This window comes from Typopeltis vanoorti, chromosome 6 (assembly GCF_054136105.1).
Source record: "Typopeltis vanoorti isolate ZY-2024b chromosome 6, IOZ_Tvanoo_1.0, whole genome shotgun sequence".
In the NCBI taxonomy this organism is placed as follows: domain Eukaryota; kingdom Metazoa; phylum Arthropoda; class Arachnida; order Uropygi; family Thelyphonidae; genus Typopeltis; species Typopeltis vanoorti.
Window position 1 is genome coordinate 123277103 of NC_143554.1, and position 25487 is coordinate 123302589.

At 36.1% G+C, this 25487-nt stretch overlaps 1 protein-coding gene across 4 annotated transcripts in view; it reads right to left on the bottom strand.

Moving 5' to 3' along the window:
- The window catches only part of LOC150105891 (putative fatty acyl-CoA reductase CG5065), a 337145-nt gene that overhangs the window by 33083 nt on the left and 278575 nt on the right, over nt 1–25487 (bottom strand). For all 4 annotated transcript variants that reach the window (XM_090394385.1, XM_090394387.1, XM_090394386.1 and 1 more), the window contains one exon: nt 21420–21659. In XM_090394385.1, the coding sequence (XP_090250511.1) occupies nt 21420–21659 (240 nt within the window). The remainder of the gene's footprint in view (nt 1–21419; nt 21660–25487) is intronic.

Here is a 25487-nt window from a genome sequence, read left to right on the forward strand (position 1 = left end):
TTGGGAATATGCTGTTCCTGGGCAAGCAATATTTTGTTGCTATCAAGAATGTAAAAAAAAAAAAAAAGTCATATTTTCATGATTGAAATACAATTTTGCTGCCTTTCAAACTTAGCTACTTCTAGGCATTGCCTTAGTTGCTAAGTGGGTTACAATGGCCCTAACACTGTGAAAAAATATTTACAACATAGCCCACTTTCACTATGACAAAAGTGTTGGAACCAAAGCTACAGTATTATAGCATAAGATTTATTATTATTATTGCACTCTCCATGGAGTTGGCAGACTCATCGTGGGAGGGTCATTCAACTGACAACATATTTATCATATAGAATCTTAAAGTCCTACTGTTACACTCTTTGCATTAACAACACATTCTGGTAATGCAATCCATTCACTGACAATTCTCCATGTAAAAAATCTCTGGTTTTTATCCTCTAGCCTTTTACTCTTTTTATAATCCAATCTGGATTAAACCGGTAACATCCTCTCACTAACTTAAATGTTTCTATCATATCACCTCTTTTCCTTCTATCAACCAAACTCTACAATCTGCATTTCTTCGACCTCTCTCCATAGCCAGCATGCCGAAGTCCCGATATTGTCTTAGTCACTCTTTTCTGGATCCTCTCCAATGTTTCCACATCACACTGAAAACCAGGTGACCAAATTTGAGCACAAAAGTCAAATTATGGTATGACTAGTGCAGTGGCAGAACCACTTCCTTATCTCTACATGTTAGAGTACTTCTTATCATAGCAAGACTATGAAGTACAGTCTTTGCAACACTTGCAATATGTCTTCTAAACTTCAGTCTGTCAACCACCACTCAAATCTCATCCACTTCCTTCAGTACAGCACCATCAATATAGTACACAGCCTTATATTTCTGCACTTCAAAATGCAACACCTTGCACTTATTAATATTAAAACTACAATCCTACTCCTTTGTCTAAGTCAAAAGTCTACTCAAATTTTCCTGAAGGAAATTGACATCACCAGTGCTACTCTTAATTCTCAACTTTGCATCTTCAGCAGACAACTGAAGCTCCCCAGTCAGTCCACATGATATATCGTTTATAAACAAGTTAAACAGTAGGCTCCCAAGAACAAAACCCTGGGGCATGCCACTAGTTACCCTCTTTTTTTTTTTTTTTTTGAGACACTACTCCATCATACACAACTTGCTGGTATCGTTCAGAGAGCCAATTTCCAATCCATCTAACCAATATACTATCTATTCCCTCTGTAGCTTGTACATCGACTTATCATGTGGTAATCTATCAAATGCTTTTGCAAAGTCCAAGAATATCACTGTATGTGATTCTCCCTTATCTAACACACTACTAACAGGACCCATCCTTTACAAATGCATGCTGACTATCATAAAGAATGCTATGACCATCAACCTAATCCTGTTTTCTATTCATAATCAATCTCTCCAACACCTTGACCACAACTGCAGTTATATAGACTGTTTTATAATTGGAAACCTGTCTTAGAACCACGCTTGTGGAGTGGTACTATTTTGCCTTCTTTCCGTAGGAACCCTACCCACTGAAAGACTTTAAATAACCAAGTCAAGGGCATAGCCAATTGTTATGCACATTCCTTAATATGTGGTGATATGTCATCTATTCCCACAGGCTTATTAACATCTAACCCAATCAACACCTGATAATACCTCATATTCTTTCACTTCCAATTCTCCTAATACTTGCCTCCCTTCTAATATTGTACCACATCATTTACACCAGTATGATATACACTAATAAAGTGCTCATTCAATAATTCAACTATATTCTTCGCAATTGTTATTCTGCTGCCATGACTATCAACTAGTGTCAACCTGCCATAATTATTCTTTCTCTTGCTAGCTATATAGTGGAAAAATTCCCTCAAGTTAATCATGGCCTAACCAGCCAATCTCCTCTAGTACTGTACCTTTTCTTTCTTTACCATGCTCGTAACCTTCTTAGCCTGCAGGTTATACTCTTCATGGATCTGATCACAATTAACTGCCTTGTACCTTCTCCATAGCATTTTCTTTTGCAACATAGCTTGCTTGATTTCACTGTTCATCCATTTCACTAATATTCTATTTAGTTACACAACCCTTGATATGCAGTTATACACTGCTTATGTCAAATACTGCCTAGTGAATTTCCATGCACTGTCAACATCTTTTCTGCTCAGCTCATCTACCAAACATACTGATGTTAAATGACTACGGAGTTTCCTATAACCACCTGTTTTAAACTTCCACATATATCCATTTATGGTAGTAATCATTTCTTGTTTCACCACTTCCCAAATAAGTACCTCATGATCACTCTCATCAACCAGTGGCAGTGTCAACACCTCATTAACAACTACATTTTGTGAAGTTATCACCAATTCCAAAACATTAAAGCCTCTGGTTGCTTCGATCACATGCTGCTTAAGATACTTATCTCTCAGAAATTCCACATATTCTGAAATTCCTTTATAATGTAATCCATATAGTTGAAATAATAGCAAAATAGTGTAATCTTGCTTTATATTTCATTCTACAAGAAGAAAACCATCTTATTATATCTTACTAAATAATAAGTATAGGATGTTATTTTCAGGCAATAATGATTGAGGAAAGGAAGAAGTGGTGATAGTATTCAACACCGATCATGAGGATAAACTTCTTGATTGGAAGGAAGTTTCAAGTAGAGTTATGTGGGCAAACTTCAAATGGGGAAATGGACAATGAAAATTTCTTCCTTAGAAAGTTCTTCTAAGGAAGAAGTGGAGGAATTTCTTGAGTTATTAGACTCAAAAAATTCCTCCACTGATAGCTGGCAAAGAAAATGGAAAAAGTGGTCTCCTTGTTGGAGAAACAGCAGAGTAGGAAATGAATTACATCAGGCATATAGGAACATTCTGGAAAATTTAGAGAAAAGTGCAAAGCTAATAATAATGGTAAGTATTTACTGGACTCTTGCTCAGGAAATGGACTAGTGATTATTAACACTATGTTTCGACATAAAGATGTGCACAAGTTCACTTGGAGAGAAGACACAAGAAATAAGAAAAGCCTCATTGACTATATCATTGTTGATAGTGATATCATAATGCTGATTTAGGATACAAGAGTGTACAGAGGATTTGAAAAAAAGAAGTGATTGCTATTTAGTTTTGAGCAGGATAAAATTGCATTTCATATCAAAATGTTTGTAAGAAAGTTTTAAAAATAATTTAAGTTGAGCAGCTTTTACAAGTAAATTGTAGACTTAACAATGCAAAGTATTGAACAAAATTTTAAGAAGTTTGAAAACAAGAACCAAAACTTGAAGTCTCATTGGCAAACTCTGAAGAAGATATTGATTCAGCTAGAAAGGTATGTGGTGAAATTGTCTGCAAGGTTAGAAAAATAAGAACACTCTAGTGGGCACAAGTAAGTTAAAGAAGCAGTCTTGAAAAAGAAAAAAGCATACCAAAAGTTCTTAGCAAATAAGTCGATAGATGCCCTAAAAGAATACAGAGAAAAATGTAAGCGATCTAAGCTATGTGTAAAAAGTAGCTAAACAAGTCATGGGGAAACTTTGGTAAGAGTATGGAAAATAAATATCAGGAAAGTGGCAAAATGTTCTGGAGACTATTGAAGCTTAGAAATGAAGGAAAGAGCACTGTAAAGGAATCAAAGATGATAAAGGTGACATGAAAACTGAAGATGCTTGGTTCGTGTTAGATCTTGAATGATGGCTCTATCAAGAATAGAACTGCTCCATTCAAGATTTAACAAGAGAACAATATAAAGCAAAAGCACACTTGTACTCTTGGCAAAGCAGACATAATATGCGAAGATGCAGATATTAACCTTGCTTAAAAAGGAATTAAAATATAAAAGAAGAGGTCGAATCTTAAATTGTACTATGTTTAAGGTTATTGTCTAAAATAGATGGAATTTTAATTTGTCAAAAACAGCAATGTTAAAATATGCCATGTATAAAGTCATGTATCATCGTGCGAATGAAAGTTCAAAGGTTGCAGGTTTGACCACCAAAGATGACTTAACGAGCGATGAGTAGACATTCGTGGAACGCGCAAGAAATTCACATTCCCCAAAAAAAGCGATGCGCATACAGCAAGGAGGTGACGTCACTCGGTAACAGCAAATGGGAGAGCGTCATAGACAAGTTTGGAGTGCGGAAAGAGGGCGCTATAATGGGGTTTAAAACGGATTCACATCATTGCAAGGGTGCTTCTTTTGCTTCCTTTTACATTTTTTCTCCTGGTCCCCATGGGTCTCCTGCTCGAAGTTCCTGAGCGGATCAGCATGCCTGACATATCCGACAAGACGTGTGAAGACGGCAAAGCGGCAGAGTGTTTCCCATTGCTGAGCGACGTGAATCGAAGAAAATATAGCACGAGATGACGGCAGTGTTTGAGTTTTAGACCATCGTGTGGATCTATCTGATGAGAACATGGCGGCAATCCATCATACAGAGGGACAATCTATAACAAAGAACAGACGGAAGGATCGAGAAAACTTCTAACAGGGTGTTAATGTACAAATCTTCCCTTTTTTGTGTTATCTATTTGTGACGAAGGTGTAAAATGGACAGAGTTTAGAAAAGAAGAGGGAGAGATTTTGAGACAGTTTCCTGTGTTATGTTAATCGAATTAGACTGGTAGTCTACCTTCATAAGTTGTCTAGACCAAGTTTAATGTGTATGGGTCGTTAATAGCAGTAATTTACTTTAATACCGACATTCATGTTTGTGATATAGATGAACATAAGATTCTCATGAGTGTGTTTGAATAGCCTGTCTGTTTGATTATTATTATCCTGCTTTACTTGTATTTTAGCATTAACTTTGATTTGTTTGATTATATGTGTTGTTTAAATTGTAATGTTCTTAGATAAATAATAAATATGTTTTCCCATGTATATCTGAGTTTGTCTGAGTAACAGATTGAATTTTACCACTCACAAAAATATCGAACCTATGTCTAGAGAAAAAAAGGGGAATTTAAGATTGTCAAGGCCATGACTATATCCTGAGAACTCATTCTACTTAACTACTTAATCTATATAAGGTATTACCTGAATTCTGGGAAAGTTTCTTCGGATTAGAATTTTTATCCTAGAGTTCTGACTGGCGCAGCATAAACAAATAAATTTCGTCAGAGCTCGAAGAGAGAAATGGCCCCAGAAAGTCAGTTTAGAAGCTAGATCTCAGTAGGCACAAGGAGAACAATAGAGGTAAAATATTTAAGAAAACAACGACGTAACATTCATTTAACAATGATTATTTTGAAAGACTTAAACAAACCAAGCTGTGACAGAACCGTACTACACAATTTTTAAGAAGAATGCAAAGAGGAGTACGTATCAATACTTGAGGTAGGAAAAAAACCCATAATATTCAACCAGAAATAAAAGTATGAAAGTATATAAAAGTTTTGCAATGGCTACATTGCGTAATTCAGAGGACCTGGATAGAAAGTTGAATTCCCGATGATTGGAGTAGAACTCTCATAGTACCCAACTATAAAAGGAATAAAGCTGAATGTGAGAATTACAGGATTTCTCTACTAAGTGTTCACAGTAAGATCTATGCAAGCATGCCTGCAGTGTTTCTCGTGTGGGCTTGTTTGTTTACGAAATCATTAAACTTAGAGCTTAGTATTGTAATTGGTAAAAGGAAAGATGGTGGCAGCTTTGGCTTTGCAGGAATTTAATTTTGATTTCAGTCGTTTTGTGAAATGTGAGGTGAGCTATATGTATTCATTTGACCATGTAGATAAATTATGGGGATATTTAAGGTGGATGGAAGGAGATTGTGTGCGAAGTATGATCTGAATGATATGTTACTTGAGGAGTGGTAACATATTGGTAACAAAGTGTTAGTAGCAAAATGCCATGAGGAGGATGAGTGCTTGTCTGATAGAAAAATGGTACAGTGTAAAAGAGTATACCGAAAAAATGGTACAAAAGTTTTGAAAAGTGAACGAGTGATCTGATGAACTTAACAATTGATGGTAAGAAAGACGAAAGCAATACAAATATAGTCGAAGTTGAAAAACAGTGCAAGTAATGTTGTGAGCAGCACTGACAGCAAACAAGCATGTATGGCTGGCAATAAAATTGAGAGAGAGTGAATGAGAGCAAAATGGATGCAGAGTGAAATTAAGAGAATTCGAGATATGTATGGAAGAGTGAAAATGATGAAAATGAATGATATCGGTTTGAAAAAGGTAACGAAAGACCTGTATGCGAAGTAAGAGCAACAGTTAGCTAATGAAGCCAAAAAGATTCCTAGGGATTTCTTTTGATATATATATAAAAAAAAAAAAAGATTATGGAAGGATGACATTGGAGAAAATGGTATAAAAACAACTGCTTGAGAAGATATAATTGAGATATGTAATGAACAAATCATAAAGGTCTTTCGTTCTTGTGAATTTAAGAGCAAACTGATGAGGAGGAGAGACTGTAAATGAGCAAGAGGTATATGGGGAATCGAGCAAACTTGATGTTAATAAAGCTGTGGGACTTGATAATGTATCACCATATATTTTGAAGGAATGTGCCAAGGAATTGGCATCTGTCTTAACATATTTGTTTAATATGAGTCTTGCACTGGGTCAAGTTCCAAAGGAGTGGAAGGAAGGCAAGATTGTGCTGCTTCATAAAGGAGGTGACAAAACTCAAGCATCGTTTTATAGGCCTATGTTGTTGTTTCGGTTAGTATTAGAGAGGCTGGTGAGAACTAGGATCAGGAATTGAGTTGACAACAATGGTATTATCTTTGATAGACAGCATGGATTTGATAAAGGAAAGTCATGTTTTAGTAATATACTTACTTATTGCAGTCACCTTATTGTAATAAGTAGATGATTACACAAAAGAGATGATCACACAGTGCAAATGCTTTTGATAATTACCACATACATTGACTCAAATTATAGTGGATGGAGGTTGGATATTAGACTAGTGCATTAGATTGGCTAACTGATAGGTATTAGTAAGTTGTGTATGGGAAAGCAACAGCTCAGAAGAGGAAAGTCACTAGTGGTGTGCCTCAGGGATCTGTTTTAAGGCCATTGCTGTTTAACCTGTGTGTTAACGATATTGGGGGAAGATTTAGATGGGGATATTCAGTTGTTTGCAGATATGCAAAATTGATAAGAACTATGAGGAGTAGAGTAGATGTTGTGGCCTTACAAAATAAGACTTGAGTAGACTCAGTGAATGGGTACAGGAGTGGGGATGACAGTTCATTGTTGCAAAGTGCAAGGTTTTAAAATTTGGAAAACAAAGATGGGATGTAGAATTTATGCTTGGTGGGGATATATTGTTGGAGGTGGAGGAAATAAGAGATCATTGGGTGATGGTGCTTAACAATCTAAAATTTAGAGGATACATTGCTTCACATTGTTGTGAGGACAACAAAACAAATTCTGGGAATGATGCAGAGAATATTTGTAGAAGTAAGGAGATTCTTGTCCATTGTATAAGGCTCTGATTAGGTAACACAAGGACTATGCACAGATTTGATTCCTAGTTTTCAAGAGGACAAAGAGATGTTGGAAAGCATCTAGAGATGACTAAGGTAGTCAGTCACCTCTGACCTCTGGAATGTTGAATATGAGGAAAGATTAAGATGCAATTTACAGACTAGTGCAGTGGTTGCCAAAGTGGTCGATATTGACCACCAGGGGTCGATAGAAAAATATAAGACATCATTGTACGGATAATATTTAATTCGGTTACTTGGATTACCTCCATCCTGAATGACAACGCAATTAAGAGTGAATTGTGGGAACAGTGACATGAATAGGACCTGTAAGATGGAGCAAGGTCATGAAAATAGTTACAGAGGCCAATCAAGTAGGCCAGAATGACGTATTTACCAATACACGAATGTTAGTGGTTCCCGCCCTGCCAGAGCGGTGGGAGCGAGATTGAATACGTGTAAGTACAAGTAAATAAGCACCACACACGTGTTGATCCCAGTCTCATTTTTGCGCATCGACATACAAGCGAGCATTAATATTCTAAAATTCATCAACATACATATTATAATTCAATCGTTATCCATTCATGAACTAAACTTCTCTATGTTGAAGAGTTGAGCAGGGCTGGTAGTAATACTAGTAGTTTATTAATATCACTGGTATTACTAGTGATAGTAATAGTAGTACTAAAAGTAATATAATAATATATACTATATTATACATACAAGAAACTCTGTAACTATAAAATAAACAATCTAAAAACTCACATAAGCATTTTTGCTTGTCCTATTATAATTACGTAATAGTAAAATAGAGGGGACAAAAAGGGGGTTGACGGTCAAAGAAGTTTGGCAACCCCTGCTCTAGTGGATAGGAGGAAGAGGGGTGATATGATAGACAAGTATGTAAAGGGTTATAGGATCAATGTTGAAGTTTTTCATAAAATGCTGGGAGATTAGGGGAGAACAAGAGGTCATCCCTGGAAGCTACATAAGGAGGGTGTGAACAAGGAAATGAGAAGCAGATTTTTTGCATGCAGAGTTCTGAATGCTTTGCCTGAGAATGTGGTGTCTGCAGAGAATTTTAATGTGTTTAAGGTACAGTATGATGAGCTGTGTATGTATAACAAAGGGACCTCCTATTTGAGTCTTTGGACTCTATGGACTAATAATACTACTACTAATTGAAAAGACGTTGAGAAAGACTGTGGAAGAGAAACTTGAAGAACACGCTGGGTTTGGCCAAATAGATATTTTCATTCTATTTGAAACAAAACTCTAAGACAAACAATTCAGAAATCGTGAGAATATGACAAAGATTTGAACTTAAGGTTTGTAGATCTGGAAAGGCATATGACAAGGTGCACGAAGAAAAGCTCTTCAAAACACTACAGTTATGTTGGTTGAATGGAATATTACAAAGAGCAATACATATCTATATTGCTCAGTCAGCAGTTAGAATTGAAGGAAGTATAGGAAGATGATTTGATGTAAAATGAGCAGTAAGACAAGGATACCCATTATCTACACTCTTATTCATCATCATCTATATGGTTCACATTATGAAAGAAAGTGGCATTAAGCCTGATAACAGAATTGGAAATGTCAAAATTAGCTCTTTGCTTTATGCAGTTGATGGTGTACTCTTAAAAACTAGTACAAGTCTCCAGGATTCTCTAACTAAATTGAATAACAGTTGTAACAAATTTTACATGATCAGCAATAAAATGAAAATAAAAATAAAGTTTGAAAATAAGACAGGAACATAGAAAACTTCAGCTGCTTTCTGAATGAGGATATCCTATACAGCAAAAAATATTTCAGCCTGTTTCTAAATATTGCTATTTAGGCACAGCCACAGTTTTTAGTGAAGATAGCAGGTTAAATCTGCAAATAGAAAAAGGAATAAGCAAATTTTGGTATGGTAGGTAGCCAGCTGAATAAATTTATATGGAATAAGAGAGAAATTAGTCAAAACCATACTAGAACTGTACAAGACAGTGTTTAAATCAATGCCACAATCATATTAAAAATGAAGATATTAGAAAGGAAGTTAACATTATTAGCATTCAAGAATGTCTAAGCAGAGCTAATGTAAGGTGATATGACCACAAACAGAATGGGTAAGGATAACATAACAGGTGTTTGATGTCAAGATGGATTGACCAAAGAAGTTCAGACCTTGATCTGAACTGCCATAGAAGAAAGAAATGTTCACCATCATCAAATTCCTGACATGTACCTTAAAAGGGTATTACAGGATATGATAATACTACATGAAAAATTTACATCATTACTAACTTCCTATCTTACAATTCTCCTCCAAATCAATCGGTTATCTGTCAAGATTCCAACATTATCAGATCTTATATTTCTATCTTCTAAGGCATTTTTTACCATATCAATCCACCTATATCTTGGTCTTCATCTTAGTCTTTTTTTTTTTCCTGCCAACCTGGCAGAGAACACTTGTTTTGCTAATCTTTCCTCTCCCATTCTATTTAAGTGACCATACCACCTGAGATTAGCTCTGTTAACACATTCCTGGATGCTAACAAAGTCAAGCTCTTTCCTAACATCCTCATTTATGATACGATATTGCCATTGATGAAATCTGTTCATGCCCCTAATCTTGATCAGGACCCTCATATCTGCAGTCTCTAGTCTTTGGTCAAGTGTTTTACTTCTAACCCAGCTCTCAGATCCATAAGTTAAAATTGGTTTGAACACTGTCTTGTATAAAGCTAATTTAGTGTTTTAACTAATTTCTCTCTTATTCCATATAAATTTATTCAACTGACTTCATATTGTACCAGCTTTGTTAATTCTATTGTCTATTTCCATATTTAATTTATCAACTTCACTAAAAATTGTGCCAAAGTAGCTGAAATATTTTACTTGTTCTATAGGTTCTCCATTCACAACGTAATTGATATTTTCAATGCTTCTGCCTATTTTAATTGTCTTTATCTTGTTATTGCTGACCTTCATACCAAATCTATTACAACAGTAAAAGTCTTTTAAAATACACTACAAAAATACACTAAAAGTCTTACATCTGTAAACACAACTATGGTCATTCAAGGCTTGGCTGACCATGTTTTGGAAACCACCCACAGAGTATCATGGAAGAAAACCACCATGCTCCACCACAGCAAATTCAAGAAAGAGAGACTTTTCTTAGAAGCAGCAGCAGCTCTCAGAAACCAACCAAATCTTAATAAATATGGTTGCATTAAGCTTCCAAAGATTTGGGAAACACTCATCACCAGAGGTCCCACCTTACATTCCAGGCCACCTACTACTGCCCTTAGAGGGCGCTCCACCTAGATAGGACTTCAGTGTCACCCACGTGGTTGGGCTTAGTATTGTAAGATTTGTGTGTGCATGTTACATTAATTGTTTTTGTAATCCCCGTAGATGTCCTAGTGACTAGGACGAAATACAGAAAGTATTAAATTCTATTTTAATTCTTTTTGAGTGTTGTAAAAAATCCATTAAGCCTCCAACATGATGTCCTCACAGCACTTAAGCCTCTACACACGTATCACAACAGTTATTCAATTCAGTCAGGGAATCTTGCAGACTTGTAGCAGATTTATTTAGAAGTATAACATCATCCACATAAAGCAAAGAACTGACATTAACAAGCCCAATTTTGATATCAGGTTTAATACCATTTTCTTTCATAATGCGATCCATATAGATAATGGATAACAGAAAGGATAAAGTACATCCTTGTCTGACATCAGATTTAACATTAAACCATCTTCCTGTACTTCCTTCAATTCTAACTGATGACTTGCAACTCAAATAAAGACGAAGTATTGTTAGATATAATACCCCACTGACACCATACAGCTGTAGCATTTTGAATAGCTTCTCTCTTGGCACCTTGTCATATGCCTTTTACAGATCAACAAAACTTAAATACAGATCTTTGTTTTATTCCTATGATTTCTCAACTATTTGTCAAAGTAAAAATTCTAACTGATGACTTGCAACTCAAATAAAGACCAAGTATTGTTAGATATAATACCCCACTGACACCATACAACTGTAGCATTTTGAATAGCTTCTCTCTTGGCACCTTGTCATATGCCTTTTACAGATCAACAAAACTTAAATACAGATCTTTGTTTTATTCCTATGATTTCTCAACTATTTGTCATAAAGTAAAAATCTGATCCTGACAGCCTCTATATGGCCTGAATCTAGTTTATTCTTCAACAAGCTTCCCTTCCACAATTCTTCACAACTGTTTCTCAAGTAAAGATATAAATCTTACCAGGAACTTTCAGTAGGGCAATACCTCTGTAATTCTCACATTCATTTTTATTTCCCTTTTTATATATGGATGAGAGTTCTTCTCAAATCATCTGGAATTCATCCTGCACGCCAGGCCTTCTGAACTATGCAGTGCAGCCACTGTAAGACTTTTATACCTCCCTACTTTAGCAGTTCTGGTCAAATGTTATCTACTCCAGCTGCATTTCTGCATTTCAGGTTTTTTTTTACTTCAAGTATGGATATGTATTCCTGATTGCATGCCTGGTCAGTGTTTTTTTTTTTTTTTTTTACCACTGTGCTGTCACTGATTGTTTCATTCAGCAATTTTTCGAAGTAATTACTCAATGCTTCAAGGATATCTTTTTGTCCAGTTTTCACGTCCCCTTTATCATCTCTAATTCCTTTTACAGCACTCTTTCCTCCATTTCCGAGCTTCTTCAACATCTTCCAGAATATCTTGCCACCTTCTTGATATTTATTTTCTATGTTCTTGCCAAAGTCCTCCCATGACTTTTGTTTAGCCAGTTTTACAAACTGTTTAGCTTTCTTACATTTGTCTTTGTATTCTCTAAGAGCACAAGCTAACTTATTTGACAGAACTTTTGATATGCTCTCTTCTTTTCCTTCACTGCCTCTTAACTTCCTGTGTTCACCATGGAGTTCTGATTTCTCTATCCTTGAAGAAAATCTCACCACATGCCTCTCTGGCTGAAACAATCAATGTTTTCTTCAGGGCTTTCAGGGAATCTCCAAGGTTTGGTTCCTGTTATCAAACTCCTTCATTTCTTGAATAATGTTTGTGTATTTTAGTCTGCAGTTCACATCTGAGAGTTGCTCATCTTTTATTCACTTTAAAACTTTCTTACATGTTATTCTTTTCAATATGAAATTCAATTTTATACTGCTAAAGACTAAATGGTGATCACTTCCAATTTCAAATCCTCTGTACACTCTAGTGTCCTGCACCAGGGAGAAAACATCATTATCCACAATAACATAGTCAATGAGACACTTCCTATTTCTTGCCTCTTTTCTCCATGTGAATTTGTGCACATTTTTATGTTGGAACATGGTGTTAGTAATAACCAGTTCATATCCTGAGCAGAAATCCAACAGGTATTTGCCAATATTAGCTTTGGTCTTTTCTCCATATTTTCTCAAAATATTTTTGTATATCCCCAACAAGGACCGACTTTTCATTTCTCATTGTCAGTTGCTTTCTCTAAAGCCTCAAAAAATGTCTACACTTCTATCTTAGCAGAACCTTCTGTGGGACCATAGGCGCAAATAAGTCTCATTGTCCAGTTTCCCTTTCTGATATTCGTCCACATCACTCTACTTGAACTTGTCTGCCATTCAAGATTAGCCTTGTATATTTAGTGTTGAATACTATGGCTACTCCTTTTCCTTGATTGTCATTGCCTAAATATAACATTTTGTATTTATTGCTCAGAAAGATCTCACTATTTTTTGTCTTTTTTTTTTGTTTCAGTTATCCCTGTTATGTTGATCTGGTACTTATCCAATTCCTCAGCTATTTCCATTTGTTTGCCATTCAGGCTTCTTATGATGATTGTACCGATCTTCAACTCTGGTGATGTTGATTGGGTTGTGTTTTAGAATTTTTTCCAATAGCCAACTTTTCGCTGTTTGCCCTGGTTCAGTGGCAAAAATAACAGGGATCTTGTTTAACCAAGCGACGTCCCAATTGGCATGAAATCCTGTCATACTGCACCATCATTTTATATTATAGTTTAAGCCAATAAGAAAACAAATTGGGTGGCTAAATCCCAAATTCCTAGCCCATCCTCATTCATTCAGTATCCAGGTAGATACCTAATAGGGTGTCTAATGTCCAATCCTCACCTCCATGAGAAGGTGAGGATTGGACATTAAATCAGAAGCTCTGGTCGGTTCTATGAATTCCTTTCAAGGCTATGTGGAGGTCTCCTCTCAGTTATACAGCTCTGATTCTTAAGCACCCAGAAAGAAATGTTAGATATGACAATATTGGAGTGCTCACAAGTAATAGACTAAACTGGAGGAAAATTGTGGATGGAAGATTAATAATGTAAATTTAATCATGTAGTGCTGTCAGAGTAACCTGAACATCCCTTGTAGGCACATATTAGAAAACTTACGGTGATAATGAAATCCATCTTTTTATAGATCCTAACTGTTGATTAGTTACTTATGGATAAGCTTGTGAAATTATAAGAATGTGGAATTAATTGCAGATCCTTATTACGCATGATTTCTCAACTATTTTCTTAAAACTAAAAATCTGATTCTGACAAACTTCTCTCCTCCCCCAAGATTTCTTTAATAATTTTTCCTAATCCCATTTCAAGCCTTCTTGCAAACGTCAAATTCTAGGGCGTGCATAGTCATTGTAACAGAAACAACTTATTTAAAACTGGGGCTTAAGATTATATGATAATTTGCCTCTATTAGATGTCAAATAAAAAATTAAAAATACAAATTTTATTTGAGCTTATTGAAGAAAAAATGAAAGAGTTCAAGAACAGGAACAAACCTTGAAGAAAACCCTGATTAATTCAGCCAGAGAAGCATGTGGTGAGGTTGTCTGCAAAGATAGAAAAATCAGAACACCATGGTGGACATAGGAAGTTAAAGAGGCAGTGAAGGAAAAGAAGAAAGCATATCAAAAGTTCCTGGCAAATAACTCAGCTTGTGCTCTTAGAGAATACAGAGACAAATGTAAGAAGCTAAACAGTGTGTAAAACTAGCTAAACAAAAGTCATGGGAGGACTTTGGCAAGAACATAGAAAATAAATATCAAGAAGGTGGTAAGATATTCTGGAGGTTGTTGAAGAAGCTTAGAAATGGAGAAAAGAGTGCTGTAAAAGGAGTTAGAGATGATAAAGGTGACATGAAAATGGGAGAAAAAGATATCCTTGAAGTATGGAGTAATTATTTCGAAAAATTGCTAAATGAAACAAGCAGTGATAGCACAGTGGTAAAAAACACTCAACAGGCATACAGTCAGGAATACATATCCATATTTGAAGTAAAAAAAGCCATCAAAGGCTTGAAATGTGGAAAGGCAGCAGCAGTAGATGATATTCGACCAGAAATGCTGAAGTATGGAGGTATAAAATAAGTACCAGATCGACATAATAGGGGTGACTGAAACAAAAAAGACCAAAACTGGTGAGATCTTTCTGAGCAATAAATACAAAATGTTATATTCAGGCAATAACAATCAAGGAAAAGAAGGAGTAGCCATAGTATTCAACACAAAATACGAGGCTAATCTTCTTGAATGGCAGTCAGTCTCAAGTAGAGTAATGTGGGCAAATATGAGAATGGGGAACTGGACAATGAGACTTATTTGTGCCTATGGTCCCACAGAAGGTTCTACTAAGGTAGAAGTGGAGGAATTTTTTGAGGCTTTAGAAAAAGCAACTGACACAATGAAAAAGGAAAAGTTGGTCCTTGTTGGGGATCTAAATAGTAGAGTAGGAAATGATTGTGAGACATACAAAAATATTTTGGGAAAATTTGGAGAAAAGAGCAAAGCTAATAATAATGGCAAATATCTGTTGGATTTCTGCTCAGGACATGGACTGGTTATTACTAACACCATGTTCCAACATAAAAATGTGCACAAATTCACATGGAGAGAAGAGGCTAGGAATAAGAAAAGTCTCATTGACTATGTTATTGTTGATAGTGATGTTTTCTCCCTGGTGCAGGACACCAGAGTGTACAGAGGATTTGAAATTGGAAGTGATCACAATTATTCTTGAGCAGGATAAAATTGAATTTCATATTGAAAAGAATAACATGTAAGAAAGTTTTAAAGCGAATAAAAGTTGAGCAGCTCTCAGATGTAAACTGTAGACTAAAATACAGAAATATTATTGAAAAGAAAATGAAAGAGTTTGAGAACAGGAATCAAACCTTGGAGATTCAGTGGCAAACTCTGAAGGAAACATTGATTGATTCTGCCAGAGAGGCATGTGGTGAGGTTGTGTGCAAAGATAAAAAAATCAGAACTCCCTGGTGGACACAGGAAGTTAAAGAGGCAGTGAAGGAAAAGAAGAAAGCATATCAAAAGTTCCTGGCAAATAAGTCAGCTTTTACTCTTACAGAATACAGAGACAAATGTAAGAAAGCTAAACAGTGTGTAAAACTAGCTAAACAAAAGTCATGGGAGGACTTTGGCAAGAATATAGAAAATAAATATCAAGAAGGTGGCAAAATATTCTGGAGGTTGTTGAAGAAGCTTAGGAATGGAGGAAAGAGTGCTGTAAAAGGAATTAGAGATGATAAAGGTGAAATGAAAACAGGAGAAAAAGATATCCTTGAAGTATGGAGTAATTACTTTGAAAAACTGCTAAATGAAACAAGCAGTGATGATACCACAGTGATAAAAAACACTGACCAGGCATGCAGTCAGGAATACATATCCATACTTGAAGTAGAAAAAGCCATCAAAGGCTTGAAATGTGGAAAGGCAGCAGGAGTAGATGATATTCGACCAGAAATGCTGAAGTATGGTGGTATAAGAGTCTTACAGTGGCTGCACTGCATAGTTCAGAAAGCCTGGACAGAGGGACGAATTCCCGATGATTGGAGTAGAGCTCTCATAGTACCCATATATAAAAAGGGAAATAAAACTGAATGTGAGAATTACAGAGGTATTTCCCTACTGAGTGTTCCTGGCAAGATCTATGCAAGTATACTTGAGAAACGGTTGAGAAGAATTGTGGAAGAAAAGCTTGGTGAAGAACAAGCTGGATTTAGGCCAAATGGAGGCTGTCAGGATCAGATCTTCACTTTACGACAAATAGTCGAGAAAGCATGGGAATATAACAAAGATCTGTATTTAAGTTTTGTCGATTTGGAAAAGGCATATGACAAGGTGCCAAGAGAGAAGCTATTCAACACGCTGCAGTTACATGGTGTCAATGGGGCATTATATCAAGCAATACTTAGTCTTTATTTGAGTTGTGAGTCAGCAGTTAGAATTGAAGGAAGTACAGGAAGATGGTTTAATGTTAAATCTGGTGTGAGACAAGGATGTACATTATCCCCTCTGTTATTCATTATCTATATGGATCACATTATGAAGGAATGTGGTATTAAACCTGATATCAAAATTGGAGATGTTAATGTCAGCTCTTTGCTTTATGCGGATGATGTTATACTTCTAAATAAATCTGCTACAAGTCTGCAAGATTCTCTGACTAAATAGAATAGCTGTTGTAATAGATATGGTATGAAGGTCAGCAATAAAAAAACAAAGACAATGAAAATAGGCAGAATCATTGAAAATGTCAACTGTGTTGTGAATGGAGAACCTGTGGAACAAGTAAAACATTTCAGCTACTTAGGCACAATTTTTACTGAAGATGGTAAACTAAACATAGAAATAGACAACAGAATCAGCAAAGCTGGTATCGTGGGAAGTCAATTGAATAAATTCATATGGAATAAGAAAGAAATTAGTCGGAACACTAAATTAGCTGTATACAAGACTGTGTTCAAACCAATTTTAACTTATGGATCTGAGAGCTGGGTCAGAAGTAAAACACTTGACCAAAGACTAGAGACCGCAGATATGAGAGTCCTGAGAAAGATTAGAGGCGTGAACAGATGGCATCAATGGCAATATCATATTAAAAATGAGGATATTAGGAAAGAACTTGACATTGTCAGCATCCAGGAATGCGTTAGCAGAGCTAATCTCAGATGGTATGGTCACTTAAATAGAATGGGAGAGGAAAGATTAGCAAAACAAGTGTTCTCTGCCAGGTTGGCAGGAAAACGACCCAGAGGAAGACCAAGATATAGGTGGATTGATATGGTACAATGTGCCTTAGACAATAGAAATATAAGATCTGATAATGATAATATTGGAGTCTTGACAAGTAACAGACTGATTTGGAGGAAAATTGTAGATAGGAAGTTAGTAATAATGTAAATTTTTCATATAATACTATCATCTTCTGTACTACCCTTGAGGGTACATGTCAGGAATTTGATGATGATGAAATACAAATTTTGAATGATCCAGGTGGAGTTGCAGAAGAATTTCACTAGTATTTTGTAAGTGTATATGGAAACACTCATTGAGTAAAAGAATGAATTGCTATTTGGGAAATAAGAAGGAATTGTTGGTATTTTAAATGCAAGGTTAATCAATCCTTTATTGATTATATTTGATAAATTGTTGATGCTTTTAATAAATAAACCTAAATAGAAATTAGAAAAGTAACTCATCTTGTAAGGACAGGACATCATTGAATATAAAGAATTAAATTAAAAAAAGGGCTTTTTTCTCTGTGTGTGTGTGTGAATCCTATCCATGAAGGTTGTACCTATCATGCATTTATAGGGTGAGATGAGGGTTAGGTAATTCAAAAATCCAATGTATTCCAAAATAATTAACGGAACTTTTTCAAGTCATTTCACGCTTCCAAATAATCAAGGTGGTTTACACAGGGCAACAAAAATCATCTATCATCTAAGGATATTCAAAAATATTCATTCCTGCTATACGATTTCACCTCCATAGCACGGGCAAACCAGATCAGCAAGTTAGGTTTATTAGTCACAGACAAGCCATTGGGAAAAATTATTTGCAAATTATACAGGGTATATACTTTGATCAAAATTAAAGTATCCTTGTTTAAGGCCTTGTGAAGCATCACCAGTGATACAAATGCTGCAAAACTTTGTGGGAATGCAATGTGCAACCAGCTAAGTGATATCTGGCTTCCACAAAATGTTCTTAAAGAACCTCCTCCTACAAATCAGCCATGCGTTGAGAAATCCAATCCTGCATGAAAATGACTGAATCCATGCACAGGCAGTACTGTAACTGCTAAAAGATATCTTGACATGATAAAACAAAACTGTTTATCAAATCACGATATCTTTTAGCAGTAACTGAGCAGGTCACAGGACCCAACTGGCAAATTTCCTTAAAGAAGAATGGTGCAATGATAAATGAAGCTGTATACCCACACTAGACAGTAACTTTGAGTGAATGAAAAGGGAATTGTTGGATGTGGATTTTGCATAGCCTATACCTAGCAGTTGTGGGTATTCGCAGTTCCATTCTGGTGAAAATGAGCCTCATCACCTCATAAAATCATCCACTGCCACACAGTCCTGAACTCCACTCAAGCAAGTAATGTTAAAGTAAATGCCAGCAGACTTTCCAAGTCCTGTTAGTGCAGCCCCTGTTTCAGGAATTATCTTGAATGGATAGAAATGCAGAAATTTCTGTAGAATTTTCCAGCTAGATGTGTAAGGCACATCCATGTGTCTTGATACAGCATGTGTAGTGCAGTGCAGGAACCACATTTTTTCTTCTTCTTCTCATATCTCACCTCTGCATGATGAGCAATGTATTCTTGCAAAGTTTTGCAGCATTTGGATCACTGGATGGGGGATCCAAAAGGCCTTAAACAGGGATACTTTAATTTTGATCACCCTACTTGATATGGATCACGTGTTTAGTATGGTGCAGCATGGTATTGTTAGAGAAAAATGAATTATGGACCAAGATAAAGGCTACGAAGTGATTCATTTGGATTTCAGAAATGCCAAGAAGTAGTGTTCAGCATAGTCTAAGAACAAGGTGCATAAGAGCATTGTGTAATATATTCATAAATAACTTAAAAAGGACAGACATTAATTAATGAAGACCTGTAAGATTTTTTAGATTTGGAAAAGGCATATAACAAGGTTCTAGGAGAAAAGATGTGCAGAAAGATACAGTCATATGATGAAACAGAACATTAAGTAATACGTAGTTATACTTAAAGTTGTCAACAGCAATTGGAACTGAAGGAAATACAGGAAAATGGTTTGTGCAAATATATAGTTCCCTATATAATTCCCATTTTGAAAGAAAGTGGCAATAAATCTGAACATCAAAACTGGAGATAATCTGAATTTTCCTTTATGCAGAGGTTATATCCCTAAATAAATCCAGTCTGCATAATTCCTTAACTAAAATTGAATAACTGCCATAACAAATTTGGCATGAAAATCAGCAATAAAAAAAAATCAAAAAAAAAAAAAAAATCATATGCATCCTGAATAGCTTGTACAAGTAAAATATTTCAGCTATTTACACACAAGCCAATGAATATGGAAAATTAAATATGGAAATAGATAATAGAATGAGAAAAGTTGGTTCATGGGAAGTCAAGTAAATAAATTTATATGGATTAAGAGAGAAATTAGTGAAGGTAATAAACTAGCTATATACAAGATAGTATTTAACCTAATATTAACTCATGTATCTGCGAGCTGGTTAGAAGTAAAACAGTTAATCAAAAACTCGAGACCACGATATTACAAAGGAATTTCGCATAAGTTAATTTGTAATATCTTCATTTTAAATGACACACCCTGCCATTGATAAATATGAACCTAAGGCTGCCAGTGAATCAGATCCACATGCCATGTATTTGCAGAATGATTCAACGTGAGCGATCAAAACTATTCATTTGCATCTGCTAGGAGAATGCATTAAAGAACTTAGCAAACAGGTTCACATAAACTCATATCTAACAAACTGCAGTGACTATCAATTTGCTTGCAGCTGCCTTTGTGTCGAAACAACCATTTTTGAATGTTGTTGACAATGAAAAATAACATGCATAGCTAAACCAAATGACTGCATCATTAATATTCATCCAGTGAATCATTCAGAGGTTATATCCCTAACCTGTGAATGAAATTTTGAAAAATGAATGAAATGAATGAAAGATTTTGCTGTGAGACTGATGTAATACAGCATGGACTGTATTATCCATTATGATCTTTATCATCTGGACAGATTTATCACAAGAGCTACTCAGCACAGCTGCAATGAGTCCACAATGAAAAGAATTAAGAAGAAAATTAATTAATGTCAATATTTATAAGGTGATGAAAGATATTTGGGTGGTTTTTTGCAAAGCAAATATTAGGACAAAAATTATGTGGATGCCATTATAGAAAGTCATTATCCATCGGCATCTATTGAAAGTACAATTATACAGCTTGTATATTTGCACTGGTGACTCAACACCCAAGTACTGACTCACCAGATTCCTAAGCAAAACACAAAGTGCAATTTGATCCAGGATAAGATCCATAGCATTAGATGGAAAGCCTATACAAATGTTCATTATTTAATGGATATTTAACCATCTGATTATTACCTTTTCTTGCTGTTGGCTAATCATATGCATACTGGACAATTGTGGAACTGAAATCAGAGGTGAATCATATTTTGCTTGAAAAATTGAGTTATAGAAGTGGCATTTATAAATATGCATCTTATTAATTTGTTAATATTGTGAAGGTTTTCTAAAGTATTTTTTTGAATTTCTTTAAACAAATGTTTTTATTTTATCATGAAAAAAAATTTGGTTAATTGATATTTAAAGTAATTTATTCTTTCATATGAATATTCTTTATATAATTATATGAAGCCTTTGGCTCTTCATATAATTAGTAATTTATTCGTTTATTAAAAATTTACTTATTTATATAAATATGCTTAAATATTCATATAATGCTAGTATTTACTATTAACCAAAGTAATGCTTTCTAATTATGTTCCTAATAAATATTTAGTAAAAAATACTGGCTGCTTACCTTGGCTTATGACCTGTTAGGACAGCTATAAGGTCAAAAAAATAAGCAGGAAGATGGTGATGAAGTAGGACACACACTTTATTCCATAGGCTGCTGCTTTTAAAACTACCACTTGGATACCTAAAGATTTCCTCACTTGGATGTCGAAGTATATTGGGAATGGCTAATCGTTCCACATCTCCCCATGTTATCTTATTAACACAACCAGAAGCACAGTTGTATATCATGATATTGTTGAGCCTAAATAGATTAAAACTATGAGTCTTATAATTTAAGAAACACACACACACACACACACACATATATATCTGATAAAGTAACAGTTATTACATATATGCAATTCCACCGAAAGATATGGAAAGCATGCAAATTTAAACAAAACGTCTTTACTGACAGAAATTAATAACACTGTCCTGCCTTTGTAATAAGTGCTTCAATGTGCCATATGGAAGGTATTCTATTAATTTCTAGTGAAACGATGGTATTGTGTTCTACTCCCTTTCTTATTGATGCATTAAAAAACTTCAGTAATGGATACTAAGTTGTAAACTTAGCCTCCATTAGTATCATGGGAGGACAAACTAAAGTTTTATTTTACTTATCTTTTACATAATCAAGAAACCCTACTCTTGAGACCAAATGAACTTTTTCAAGCCACATCAGGTCTCCAATAAGTGGGGAAATGGTCTCACACTGGAAAATGAAACTCATCTCTCACCTAAAGACATTCACAAACATCCATGCATAAGGCAGGATTCGAATCCCCAGCTCGCTGATTGGAAAGTGAGTACACTAACCACTCAATCAACCAGATTGACTATATGTGCCACTATTAGTTTAATCAACAAATATAACAATTTTGTAAGTATATACGAGGGCGGTTTGAAAAGCTCTCGGCCTAAGAATGAAAAAACAAATTTATAAATTCAAAATTATTTTTTATTTTTTAACATAATCTCCCTTAAGACTAATATATTTATTCCAGCGATGCTCCAGCACCACCATTATCCCATCCCTGTAGTGGTTCTCAGTAAGATATGCAAAATACCCTTCTACGGCTGCAACCACCTCTTGATTCGAAGAAAAACGCTGACAAGCGAGGAAGAGATTTTTAGTTTTGGGAAGAGATAGAAATCAGAGGGAGCCAAATCTGGGGAATGGGGTGGATGTTCCAACAATCAATTCATAGTGCAGATCCCTTAATTTTCCCATTGCCAAAACACCTTTGTAGGTAGATGCATTGTCCTGATGAAATATGATTTTTTTTTCTTCTGCAAACCGGGTCTTTTCTCATGAATTTTTTCGTCTAGTCTGGTTAAAAGATTGGAATAATATTCCCCAGTTATTGTTTTACCCTTTTCAAGATAATTAATGAACAAAATGCATCTCAAAAGACCGATGCCATAACCTTTCCTGCCGATGGAACCAACTTTGTCTTCTTTGGAGCTGAACAACTGGCTTCTGTCCACTATTTTGACTGCTGTTTGGATTCTGGTGTGTAATGGTGAATCCAAGTCTCATCCATAGTAATAAATCGATGCACAAAATCAGTTTCATTCTTATTAAAACGCTCCAAGCACTGTTCACAGATTTTCATGCATGTGCATTTTTGATCTGCTGTGAGTAAGCGCTGCACCCATCTTGCGCAAAGCTTTTTTTTTTTTTTCATTTGCAATTCTTCATGCAAAATATTACTATTACTACGGGCAACTCCAGGGAGTCATTAGACTCATCGAGGGAGGCCCCAAATCATATTCATCACAACTATTCGACATTCATACAGTATCTATCATACCTCGCCTTAAACTCATTCACTGTCACAGCATCCACCACAGACTCAGGGAGCGCATTCCATTCATTCACTACTCTAAAAGTAAAGAACCCAGCTCTAACACCTTTACTAACCACACTTTTGCCCAGTTTCCATGGATGTCCCCTAGTCCTCCCACAACCAGCCCTGTTCTCAAAAATATCTTCTGAATTAATTTTATAGAAACCCTTCAGTAATTTGAATGTCTCAATCATATCTCCCCTCCTCTGCCTATCAACCAATTTTTGCAACCCACAAATCCTCAACCTGTTCTCATACGGTTCATTCCACAGACTTGCTATCATCTTGGTCACTTGCCTCTGGATTATCTCCACCTCCTCCCCATCAAGAAGAAACCTAAGTGACCAAATCTGAGCACAGTGGTCGAGATGGGGTCTTATCAAGGCTCGATACAGAGGAACAATAACCTGCTTGTCAACGTATTCTTCAGCAACCAAGTGATTTGATGAGCTGATTTGGCCACTTTTGCAATGTGTCCCCTAAATTTCAATTCCTTATCCACCAACACTCCTAAATCTCGTGCCTCATCAATTTCCTGGGGCACGGTTCCACCAATGCAGTAAACTGCCGCCAATCTTTTCACTCCAAAATGCATAACCTTACATTTTGCCACATTAAATTGACATCCATTCTCCTTAGCCCAGACCTCCAATCTATCCAAATCATCCTGCAAAATTTTGACGTCATCTGCATTCACTATTGCCCTACTCAACTTCGCATCATCTGCAAACAAATGAACTGTTCCTCTCAGATCCTTTCCTATATCATTTATGAACAAATTAAACAGCAGTGGTCCAAGAACAGATCCTTGTGGCACACCACTAGTCACAGGCCGTCTTGTGGACTCTACTCCTGAGTAAACCACTCTCTGATATCTCTCCATCAACCACCCTCCTATCCATCTCACCAACCCTATGTCCATTTCCATATGCTGCAATTTACTGATTAGAATTCCATGTGGTATCCTGTCAAAGGCCTTAGCAAGGTCCAGTAGAATCACTGTAAACCCATTACCCTTATCCAGTTCAGTCGTCACTGTGTTATAATACGTGAGCAAGTTACTGAGGCATGACCTACCCTTCACAAAACCATGCTGTCCCCGATACAGTATCCCATTTTCTTCTATCCAATCTTGTATTTTCCTCTTGACTATTTTCTCTAAGACCTTGATAATGATTCCTGTTATGCTGATTGGCCGGTAATTTTCAACAGCGGCCTTGGAACCACCTTTGTGCAGTGGAACTATTTTCCCCTCTTTCCGCCCCCTTGGGACTGACCCAGTCCTGAGGCTCAAATTAAACAAAATGGTCAAGGGCACTGACAATTCTTTGGCCACTTCGCGTACGACACGAGCTGGTATACCAGCCAATCCCACAGATGTATTGACATTTCGGTTCTGTAATAGACTAGTTACCTCTACTTCATTCATCACAATTCCAGTATAAGCTGTTGGTTCTTCCATTCCTGCAAAGTCACCACCCTGATGATATACTTTTGCAAAGTGCTCGCTCAGTAATTCCACAATATCGACTGATTCGGTTACCTTCCTACCCTCAGCATTTTTTATGATCATTCTACCATGAGCATTTTTCCTTTTACTTGCAACATATTGAAAAAACTGTTTGGGATTCTCTTTAGCCTGCGTGGCCAATTTCCTTTCGTAATCTGCTTTTGCTTTTCTTACAACCCTTGTTACCATCCTGGCCTGAGCTTTATACTGTTCCTGTACCTGATGGTCACCCTTCTCCTTAAATTCCCTCAACAATTGTTTATTTTTTTGCAGCTCGACACACGATTCGGACTCTTGGTATACGGTCAACCATTGCCTCCTGCAAACACTTCTTAACCGCCTCCCATGCACTATCAACATCCAGCCCTTGCAGTTTTACATGCCATGGCATTGAGCCAAGCACACCTAAGCTTGTCATACTTACCAGCCCGGTAATTCCACATGTACCCTGTCTTAATTGTAAATTCCACTCCTTTAGCCACCTCCCAAGTCATGACCTTATGGTCACTCTCACCAATTGGTGGCAACATGGTCATGTTCGTTACAGCCACATTCTCAGTTGCAATTACTAGGTCCAGCACTCTCTGCCCCCTGGTATTTTCCAATACATGTTGCCATAGATAGTTGTCCCTTAATAACCGCATAAAATCCAATTCCTTCCTCCCATGTGCCCTCTCCTCTTTCCAGTCAATGTTACCATAATTGAAATCACCCATAATAATTACCC